Source organism: Benincasa hispida, chromosome 2, assembly GCF_027475165.1.
Source record: "Benincasa hispida cultivar pf3 chromosome 2, pf3_genome.v1.1, whole genome shotgun sequence".
NCBI classification, from domain to species: domain Eukaryota; kingdom Viridiplantae; phylum Streptophyta; class Magnoliopsida; order Cucurbitales; family Cucurbitaceae; genus Benincasa; species Benincasa hispida.
Window position 1 is genome coordinate 20,392,556 of NC_143479.1, and position 11,939 is coordinate 20,404,494.

The 11,939-nt window shown below is 36.0% G+C and overlaps 1 protein-coding gene across 1 annotated transcript; it reads left to right on the forward strand.

Moving 5' to 3' along the window:
• The first annotated feature begins 8,401 nt into the window (after window positions 1–8,401).
• On the forward strand, window positions 8,402–9,746 carry LOC150037714 (uncharacterized). Its single transcript, XM_090310992.1, has 2 exons — window positions 8,402–8,884; window positions 9,069–9,746. Exons 1-2 carry the CDS (start codon window positions 8,402–8,404, stop codon window positions 9,744–9,746), a joined length of 1,161 nt encoding a protein of 386 aa, XP_090167118.1.
• Window positions 9,747–11,939: the final 2,193 nt, after the last annotated feature.

The window sequence follows — 11,939 nt, forward strand, 5'->3', positions numbered from 1 at the left end:
CACTGTTGATTGGTTGATATGGACACAAGATATATCTGTAGTAAGGAGAGTGTAGTTGTCGGTCATTAGTGGAGTGTCTGGCAGTTAATGGGTAGTGGATCCCATCGCTAAAGAGTTTAGTCAGTTATTCACGTACCGTTGGAGCTTCAAGTTATAGGTCCATAATGTCCCCTTGGTAGCTCAATGGATTCAAATTGAGAATCAGTTCTTGGTGTTGATTTGAAATGTTCAAATTAACAAGAAGAAATTTGATTATATATGATATGATCGGTGTGATGTATGAGATACATCAAGTAGAGGATTAATGTAGATGAAATTTATATTAAATACTATGAAATAGAAAAAGAACTATGGTTTATATGTTTCATGAGATGAAATATTAAAATTATAGGTTATAAATATAATATGGTAAGTTGGTTATCATATATATCTATAATAATATTAATTATTGGATAATTATATCTTTTTCTCTAATAACCAACTGAATGAGAGGTTATTGGTGGTTTCATGGTAACCGTGAGATAAAAGGAAAAATGTTTTCCTAAATTTAGGAGATTTGATAAAGTTGTTATTCTCAGCAAGTTCTCGCGAAATCACTGTCAAGTGAATTGGATTCACTAAACGATAGTTGAAGAGAGACTAAACGATCGTAAAGTGACACTACACAATAGTTCACTCAGATGGTCGTCGTCTAAACGATCGCGAGGCTTTTGCTATACGATAGCTTGCCATCTTCTAAACGATTAGGCATCGTCTATACGATAGACTCTTGTCATCTCCCATTTGCTCAATCGTTCACATGATTGTTATTCCTCCGGTCTCTTCCTCCAACCAAGTCCACACAGAGCCCACACTTCTGGATTCTCACACCAAGTATACCAAGGTAGCCATTATGGTGGTGTCTTACTCAACTCGACTGAAGTCGAGGTTTTTGTAGGCCGTTCGTTGTGTTCGTGTTCGCTGTGATCATGTTATGTTGCAGTCGTGGTGTACAAGCGTTCGTGTGTTGCAGTCTTGGAGATTGAACGAGCGTTCGTGATCGAGGGTGTTTGAAGATGAGTCTTTAAAGTATGTATAATCTTTCCCTTGATCTTATTGTAAAGCATGTTGTAATTTCGTATTGTGCATGACCTGTAAGTTTTCGTTTCTTGATTGTAATTATGTATGCTCAAATATGAAAGGAATTTGGAACGATCATTCCGCTGCTCATGAAAATCCTCATGTTTGATTTCCTTCAAATAATGTATTTGATATATTAATGTTTAATTGGAGGAAATAAATATTTGAATGAGATTCAAATAGTTGTTAAATTTAATATAAATATGATTTATATTAATTGTCATAAAATAGAGAAAATGAACTATGATTTATATTGTATATGATACAATATTAAAACTATAGATTATGTGTTATATTTGATATAACATATAGTTTAATATGAATAACATATGATAAGTTAGTTATCATATTTATTTATATTAATTCTATTATTTTTCCTAATTTCTCTCCAACCACCTTAGTGGTGGTTAATTAGTTTTTGTGGCAATTTGAAATAAATAAAAAATAGTCTTTCTTTTTTTCCACACGGTACACTGACTACACGATTGAAGTTTGCTATACGATAGAGAGCAGAAACATTATGTATCTTTTTCAATCTTCTTCCTCCTCCAAACTCAAAATCACCCTCTTAACCAAAATAGTCAGGCCTACCACTCATGGACTCTCACCCTGAGAATACCGAGGGCTCCATGTGGTAGTGTCTTCTTACTTTTGGTTCGTGAAGTTCTTGAAGAAAGTCTTCAAGGGTTGTTGCGAGTTCTGAACCGTTCAAGGGATTCACAAGAATAAGTGTTCTTCAAAGGTATAACCTCTTGAACTCTTTTTCTTATTAAAAAGCATGTTGTAATTTATTTAATAATGCATATCTTGTATGTTTGCTGTAAATTTTTTTCAATCAAAATAGAATTTGGACAATCCACTTCCACTCAAAGATCTCTTCAAATCGAGTTCCTTTAATTAGTATCAGAGCCAGGTTGTAGTTCTAACTCTAAATTCCATTTCTGTATTGAATCATTTACAGTAGTGGTGGTTTTAAGTTCTGCATTGCGTTTAAGTGTTAAATGTAGGTGGATTGTTGTTGATGAATGTTTCGAGATAGATGTCTTTGTTTATGGCTTTCTGTTTAAACTTGCAATCGAGTCTATATTCGTTTTAGTTTTGAGTCGTTCGTGAAGCTTCAGAAGAAAGGTTGCAGTGCGTTTCGAAGGAGAAGACGAAACGGTGGTCGCATCGTGTAGCTGGAGCTAAATGATCGTTTAGATTTTTTGTTTGAGATCATGTAGAGTTTGCTATACAATCGTGTAGCATTTGCTAAATGATCGCATAGCTAATACTACACAATCGTGTAGAGTTTGCTAAACGATCATATAGACTATCATGCTCATCGCATAGTCAATAACTACATGATCGCATAGTATATGATACTCGACGCTCGCTACACGATCGTTTAGACTATCAAGCTCATTGCATAGTCATTAGCTACACGATCGCATGGTATACGCTATTCGATGCATGCTACACAATCGTATAGACTTTCATGCTCATTGCATAGTCAAAAGCTACACGGTCGCATATAGACGATCGTTTATACTTGATGCCTTGTTGCTCGACGATCAAGGTGTTTGCTACACAATCAAGCTGCAAGGGTTCTTGGTGGAGCGGTTCAAGGCCCGGTTCACTTGTCCGAACCGGTGGATTCAACTTTTGTAATAATTTAGCTTTTTATTTCCAATTTTGAGATAATCTATCCTGGTCCATCAATTTTATTTAAATGTACATGTGATGTATGTTTATTTTATATGCCATAATGTATGTCATATAGTTTTAAAACCTACCATATGTTATGCATTTTTTATGCATCATTTTATATTATAAGTGTTATAATATATTAATATGCATGATTAAATTACATAAAGCATGCTCATGCATCATATAATATAACATCATATAATATAAGAGTTATAATATATGCATGCATGCATTATAGCATATCCATGCATCATTTATATTATAAATGTTATAATATAAGGTTGAATGTTTGTATGGAATGTATGTTATAGCTTAATTCATTATTTAGTTATATAAATGTTATATATTAGTAATGAATGAACATTGCATGAAGCATGACACTACTTTAGGTTAATTTATAATTGTTATCAATAACTTATGTATGTCTAGCTTGCAATGTTGGTTGGTTTTAATTGTTTCATTTTTTATAAGTATTATAATAAATGAAATTAGAATTAAAATCAATAATAAAGAGTTGCATGCAAACCTTAGGCTTTAATAAATTTTTAAAAGTATTTTAAAATTTGATTGAGATAGACCTAAGATCACATTTCTAATAAGATTAGAAATCTAAGTTTAAGCTTTTAAATCGATTTAATAGGATTAAATTGATTCATAATAAAAGATCAAATATGCAACAAAAGTATCTATAAGGGACTTTTTGTCTAAGGTTGGTTCAGGCTGGGATACTTAATTCGATGAAAATGTCACACCCCTACCTGGGAACCTACCTGGAAAGGTGAATTATATAGATTTGTTACATGCATGCAAATTTGATGAAAGTCTGTTAAAGAGTTTAATAAAACTTGAATCAAAGTTGTTTAATCATTAAAAGCAAGTGTTGTTTTTTAGCAAATTAAACAAAGCACTTAGATAAAATCAATAGTCGAATTTTCTAAGTTAATGAACCTTAGGTAGAACACTCAGTGGGAGGAAAATGGAGTATGTAATACTTCACTTTAACTTTTACACGTTTCTCTCTAAAAGTTCACACCAGTGAGATCTATCCTCGGCCTCGAGGCACCAAAGGTGTCGCCCTACGAGTGGCATTTGGGTAAGTTAATACCAAGGTGAATGAAAAGAGTGTTCATAGTAAGTGGGAGTGGGACGTGTGACAACATATCCCTCAGTCTCTCTCATTAGGTTGGATAAAGTTTTATGCCTCGCCTCGTAGAATCGTGGGTGTCCCCTTAAAGAATGGTAGTTTTGCATAGCTCTTTATTTGATCTCCAGAAATGGATAGGGTTACTTTAGTCTCTTGTTCTAATCGGCTTTTTCCCAAGGTTGGCTCATTAGGGTGGGACACTAGGACCTAAAATGAGAGGTTACACTTACACAGAATTGTTAATGATATTAATAAATTCTGGACTGAACAATGGTGACTATTAGATTCACTTATAAGGAGTTGCTTCTGTCTAATGGTTAAGAATGTCTCATTTCAGTGAAGGGGCACTTGATCACCCTACGGTGACTTTTGTCCTGCCCGAAGCATCATTGCAAAATAGATGTCACTTAGGGTACACTAGACTATTTTGCTAAAATGTGATTTGTTTTCTAAAAGTGGTTTAATGTAAGTAGACTTAATTAAGTTTGTTCTATTTCAGCAATTTTATTATGGCTACTGTGACTCCAAGCTTACTTGCCACCGAAAAATTAACTGGCGAAAACTACGCTAGTTGGAAAAATACAATAAACATGATTTTAATCATTGATGATCTCTGATTCGTCCTGATGGAAGAGTGTCCTCCCATTCCAACTCCTAGAAGCGTATGAGTGATGGACAAGGGCGAACGAGAAGGCCCGAGCATACATCTTGGCTAGCCTTGACGGAGTCTTGGCCAAGAAGCATGCGCCCATGGTCACTGCATGTGAGATCATGGAGTCCTTGTGGGCAATGTTCGAATTGTTAAAATCAGAAAACACACAGTGAAAGAATAACTGATCAATAAGCATTCTAATTCATTTATTCTGGCTTTAAATAAGCATGCTCATAAACTAATAAGAGGATTTCATAACATACCTTTGTAGAACCACTTGAATCTCGATTCCAGCTGCAAATCTTCTCCAAATCAACTCGTGAACCACCTTAAGACTTTTCCTACTATTCTCTTGGTACCTTAGATTGAGTTGTGAGACTTAAAATAAGCTTGAATAAAGGTAATTTGGAGAAGAAGTCACTGCATCACCATGGAAGGTGACCTTCTTCAATCTCAAGTTTTTCAGCAAAAACTATCAAGATGCCCCAGTTGCATGCCCGATTTCCACTTCATTCTTATCTATTTAATGCAAGACTATCATGCAAAGAAGATTGCTGCATGAAATGCACCTCATGCTTGGAAGATTAAATCAATGAAGATGGTGGAAAATGTATGAGCTACTTGGAATGGAAAGTGGAGAAATCCCACTTTTTTCATCTTCCATCCTTTTTCAATTTTGATTTCTAAAATCAATTTTGTTTTCAAATATGAAATTTTTATTAATTTTACAAAATTAATTCAATAATTAATTTTATAATAAAATTAATAATAAATAATTAATTAAACAATTTAATTAATTCTAATTAATTTGAAATATTAAATTAATTTTACACTAATTCCACCATCATGAATCCCTATTCATGAATTTAATATTTAAATCATATTTAAATATTAATTGATTCTCCAATTTCGTTTAATTCTAAAATTAAACGCATAATTATATCACATATAATTACTAATTCCCTTAATCCTAGTTTGAACGTTTCAAATTAACTAATCATGCTACTCTAAGGCTAATCCATTTACGAGTTAGTAGGGGGACCTCGTGGACCTATAGACATGAACTCTAATAATCTGAGATTAATTGACTAAACTCTTTACAACGAATTAACCTTCATTCGTTAACTATTGGGTCATTCCACTAAAGTCCAGAGTTGCACTTCTCTCACTGTAGATATATTATGTCCACTCGATATAACCATGATCAGTAGGAGTGTTCAAATAACCCGACAACCCGAATTATCCAAACTACCAACCCAAAATATAAGGGTTGGGTTGGGTTAGTTTTGTTTTTAGGTTGGGTTGGGTTAAACTTTTTCTATTTTTATTGGGTTGGGTTGGGTCGTAGGTTGGCTAAAAAAAATTTGGGTTGACCCAACCCAATCCGAATTTTATATATAAAAATAAAATATACTATACATATTTCTCTTTGTTTAAATTTTGATTACTTTGTATTGATTAATTTGTTAAATTTAAATATTTTTCTTTTAAAATTATTATGATATTTGTCTTTATTTGAAGTTGCAATAAATATCTTAGATGTTTGGTATTTAGCATTTGAATTTTATGAGATTTTAGTTATTAGTCATGTGTTGTATATGAATTTACATATTTTTAGTTAAAAAAAAAAAAAAAGTTATAACCCAACAACCCAATCCAATTGATAACTTGTAGTAATACAAATTATTGTCTCTCAAAAGTTGGAACAATTAGGATTTTTAATGATAAAATCTCATCATTCTTACAGAAAATGCATGAAATTACTCAAACATTACAAAACTCATATAAAAGAATGTTTATTGCTGAAAGCTGCGTCACTAACACATAATATTGCAGGATTTCAACAAAGATTCTAAGTGTCGTAAGCAACGTCAACACGTGGGCATGCATCGAAGGGATTTCAACGTAACAAAGGTTCATTGACTTAGACTATTTGTGTCAAATAACCACTTGCAAGCATGGGCATCTATAGCTGGCAGCGTCTGAAAAGTGTCTGAGTGTTAGGCGATTGACCAGGGTATGGAATTTAATGTTGTCCCATCATCAAGCTGATGAAGAGCAACGCCTATAAATAAAAGAAATCCCACCAAAAGAAGGATGATCAACTCATTTGTATAATTCTGAAATTTAGAAACTTAGAGCTTTGCTGCTGTGACAAGAATAACACAAGAAGAAAAAGATCCACCCACACCGTTGATCAAGGAGTGAAGAAAACTTAGCTCGAGGGAGAATTTTCTTCTATTTCTTCTACAAGTTGGTTGTACACAATTTAAATTGAGCCAAAGAGGACAAGAGATTGTACTCTGCAGCTTGACTCTTTTTTTTTTTTTTAATCTCAATTCTATTCTCTTCATCTCATTCGATTAAGTATTGATCTTGTAAAGATAATTTGGTTCTTTATGAATTCACATATTTGATCAACTACACTTTGGTATTGTTTATTTCTTGCCTTATATTAGATGGATCTATAACTTCATACAAAGTCCATTTCTAAACGCTTAAGCCAACATAATCACTTGGTAAAAGCTACTTTAGCTTGAATTATTCGAGAGAATAAGCAAGCGAGCATTAAGTTAAAAATGCTTTGTACATCTAGAGATAGAGGCACTAATGTTTTATTACATTCTGTGATTGACGCATGCATGTAGAGATAGGAATTTATGTGGCATCTGCATTGAGAAGTGTTGAATAGATATTAAGCAAAAACCTAACGCATTTCAGTTATAAACAAACAAAGTCATTTCCATCCGCACCATATTCTTGTACGTGTACATTTCACTTATATCGATGCATACCACTTGCACTGAACACCATTTTCACACGAACCCCTGTTTTCCACTTGACCTTTTGTATCTTCTTGCATGCACACATCAAACTTAGTGTAGATAACTCATTCAACATTCACTTAGGATACTTCTACATTAGTTACAACGCAAGCTCTGTGTTAGCTTTAATCTAAATCCCTAAGTTCGACCCTATACTTACCAAGAACCTGGATTAGATTTATACTTGGATCTGATTCAGGAAAACTTGAACGCATAGAGGAGTGTCACGCGTCCCTTTACGCATCACTAACGCATCGTCAATGCATTATTTACATTTGCACCCTATTTTTCCAGTTTCCTCGCACAATACACTCCTAAGTTCACATCCCGAAGAGAACGAACAATTATTTGGCACCATTGTCGGGGATTTAGCAACAAAACTAACCAGAAATTTTGCTTGTATCTTTGCAACTAAGGGAGTATTACGAGCTAAGCGAAAGCTTGAAAACGTTAATAAGACGGGAAAACACTTCTGAACTCGTATACGACCCCGAAGTTGAAAGGACCTTTGAACGAAGAAACCGATCTAATCGTCGCCGTAGGTCAAGGCAACAACAACTCCGACAGCAAATCAGGCAACAACGAATGACGGACGAGCAAGTAAACCATAATTTAGCTCAACAGCTAGCCAACGTTGCTCAAAATCCTATCATAATGGCGAATAATAGTACGCATCCCATGCGGGAGTATGCATTTCCTGTGTTGTATGATTTCTCACCAGGGATAATATATCCAATGCCAGATGAGACAAGATTTGAGATGAAATCTGTAATGTTACAAATGCTTCAAACAGCTGGCCAGTTTGGAGGTGCTCGTGGAGAAGACCCTCACGCCCACATGAAATGTTTCCTAGAGACGTGCAATTTGTTTGTGATTCCTAGAATCACACCAGAAGCTATCAGGCTATCCTTATTCTATTCTCTGCATGACGACGCAAAGCAATAAGCGAGTTCTTTGGAGCCTGGGGAGATAATGACTTGGGAAAAGTTAGTAGACAAATTCATGAAGAAATATTTCCGACCCACCACAAATGCAAGAAAGCGGAGAGAAATAATGAATTTTAAGCAAGAAGAATTCAAAACTTTGAGTGCCGCATGGGAGCGCTTCAAAGGACTGGTCAAGAATTTCCCCACTCACAGATTACTTTTAACTATCCAGATGGAAACCTTTTATGGAGGATTGAACAGAGCATCTCAAATGGCAGTCTACGTAGCTACAACTGGTGGTATCATGGATAAATTTTATAACGAAGCTAAGGAAATACTAGACCGTATCGCCAAAAGTAATATGGAATGGGTAGATGACATTTATGACGCAAGAGCACATAGGAGGAGACGCTCTCAGAATGTAAACTCTGTTGATTCTAACGCAATAGCCACGTTCTCTGCACAAGTGGCTACCATGACAAACCTTTTTCAGAATATATCATTGGGGAACGCATCAAACACACAAAAGGTAAATCAGGTGGAAACATTCGTACAGCCCATGTTTAGCTGTGTGGGTTGTGGAGATCCTCATTCCTACACTGATTCCCATAGAATCCGCAATCGGTATGATTTATTAAAAATAACCCATTCTCGAACACCTATAATCCTGGATGGAGGAACCATCCAAATTTCTCTTGGGAGGTCACCAACAGGAGCAACACCAACCAGGGGTAAATCAGCAGCATAAGCAAGGACAGCCGCCTGAATTCCAGCCATATCAGCAACCGCACCAACAATCCTTCAATAGAGGAAGTCATGCGTCAAGCTCAACTTCTTCGCTTGAAAACCTCTTAAAGGAATATATCGCCCAGAATGACGCATTGCTAAAAAGGCAAGCGTCATTCATTAGAAATCTGGAGATACAAGTGGCGCAAATCACTATTGAGTTGAAGAATCGGCCGCTAGGAGCCTTGCCCAACAATAAAGAAACCTCAGGAAATAGCAACGGAAAAGAGCAATGTCATATAGTGACATTGGGAAGTGGCAGACCTCTTGTAGAAAGAATAGTAAACCCAAGAAACAACAATCCTTCAACTGAGCACACAACATGCCCAAAGGCATTTGAAGATCAAGAAAAACGGACGCCAGAATCTACAAGTCATTCCAACTGGAGCACGTCTAACGCAGGAGCACCTGTCGTGCAGCTGAAAGCATCATTTCATAGACGCTTGCTGAAGAAGTGTGATGAGCAGCAGTTTAAGCATTTTCTTGAACTTCTGAGGCAACTGCACATTAACATCTCACTTATAGAAGCCTTAGAACAAATGCCCAAGTATGTAAAATTTCTGAAGGATATTCTGACGAAGAAGAGAAGAATCAGTGAGACATAAGTAATTGCTCTAATGCAGGAGTGCAATGCGTTAATCAACAACAACTTACCTAAGAAACAGAAGGATCCGAGAAGCTTCACAATCCCGTGCTCAATCGGAGGGCTAGACGTGGGACTGCACTTTGTGATCTAGAAGCAAGCATCAACCTCATGCCCCTCTCAATTTTCAAGAAATTAGGAATTAGTGAAGCGAACCCACTTCTGTAACGCTTCAACTCACTGATAGAACGATCACAAATCCTGAAGGAAAGATTGAGGATGTTTTGGTGAAAGTTGACAAGTTCATATTCCTAGCAGATTTCATCATCCTTGATTATGAAGTAGACAGGAATGTACCAATCATTCTTGCTACTGAGAAAGTACTAATAGACGTGCATAAGGGAGAACTGACCATACGCGTAGATAACCAAGAAATGAAATTTAATGTGTTAAACGCATTAAAATTTTTGGATGATGATGAATGTCAACTTAGCAACTCAATAGAATTGCTTGAAAAAGAAGCAGACCAAGCTTGTACACGACAACAAATTCTATTTTTGGGATGAACCATTTCTTTACTAACAAGGTCCCGACTCCATCATTCGTCGGTGCATTCCAGAAGGAGAGACACAACGCATCCTAGCTGAGTGCTATGATTCTTCTTATGGAGGTCATTTTGATGGACAAAGAACAGCTGCAAAGGTTCTCTAATGTAGGTATTTCTGGCTCACCCTCTTAAAGGATGCAAGGGAGTATGTTCTCAAGTGTGACCCTTGTCAACGCACAGGTAATATATCCTCAAAGGATGCAATGCCTCTGGATAATATACTTGAAGTCAAATTATTTGATGTATGGGGCATCGATTTCATGGGACCTTTCCCTGTGTCCTGTGGTCAACAATACATCTTGCTAGTAGTAGACTATGTATCAAAATGTTAGGCTACAATTGAGTTGAAGTTGTAGCTTGTGCCAAGAAGGATGTAGTGACTATCTCAAAGTTTCTCAACAAGAATATTTTCACATGCTTTGGACGCTGAGGGAACTGGTGAGTGATAAAGGTACGCACTTTATTAACCACATCATTTTGAAATTACTTGCTAAATACAATGTTAGGCACAAAATTGCTATCGCATATCACCTTCAAACCAACGGTTAAGCAGAAGTATCCAATCGGGAAATAAAGACGATATTGGAAAAGGTAGTCAACGTATCATGAAAAGATTGGGCACAAAGGTTAGACGAAGCACTTTGGGCCTACATAATTGCCTACAAAACTGCAATAGGTATGTCTCCATACTCTTTGGTATTTAGAAAAGCCTGTCACTTACTGTTGGAGTTAAAGTACAAAGCTTTTTCGGCAGTGAAAAAGCTGAACTTGAACCTGCAAGCCGTGGATGAACAACGCAAGCTTCAGTTCAATGAGCTTGATGAATGACGGCCGAACGCATACGAAAACAACAAAATCTACAAGGAAAAGACTAAACGTGAGCATGACCAATGCATCAGTAAGAAAGAATTTGTTGTTGGGCAAAAAATCTCATTATTCAACTCACGATTGTGTTTGTTTCCAGGAAAATTAAAATCTAGGTGGTCAGGATCGTTTATCATTAAAACAATCTTTCCACATAGAGCTGTTGAATTAACACCAAAATATGGCACAAATGTGTTCAAAGTAAATGGGAAAAGGGGAAAGCCCTACTTTGAAGAAAGTATAGAACGACAGAAGTCATCTCTCGAGTTGCGTGAAGCCAACTGAGGCTCGCGTCTAAGCTTCCTTGCATTCAAATAGACACATATTCCAGGGACGCTTCTTCTACACCAACTCTTTTTACATTCTGTATTCTATGTTTGCGATTATTTGCGATTTACTTTGTGTTATTTGTTAGCTTTTGCTTTGATTTATGGTCATTTGCTGAATTTATGCATTACAAAAAAAATGTTAAATCAACTTGAAGAAGTTTAGATAGAAAGAGGGTAGGATTCTAATATGTTGGACTTAAGCCAACGTATAAACCAAACATCAAAAAGGATGTCCCTCGAAGACATAAAGCACTTGATTACTTAGAAACCCTAGGCGCATCCTTTCATCTGCACCATTAATGACGATGTCAGGCACCGCCTGACGTCGCTTCACATCCCCCTAAAAGCCTATAAAAGGCAACCTCCTTCAGTCTTCTCTCTTATTCTCTCTTTACTTTCATTCCTTCCTCTCAAA

Coding starts and splice junctions, on each gene's coding strand:
- LOC150037714 (XM_090310992.1), top strand. CDS start 8,402: ATGACTTGGGAAAAGTTAGTAGACAAATTCATGAAGAAATATTTCCGA. Junction 8,885..9,068: donor ACGCATCAAACACACAAAAG/GTAAATCAGGTG, acceptor GGTCACCAACAG/GAGCAACACCAACCAGGGGT.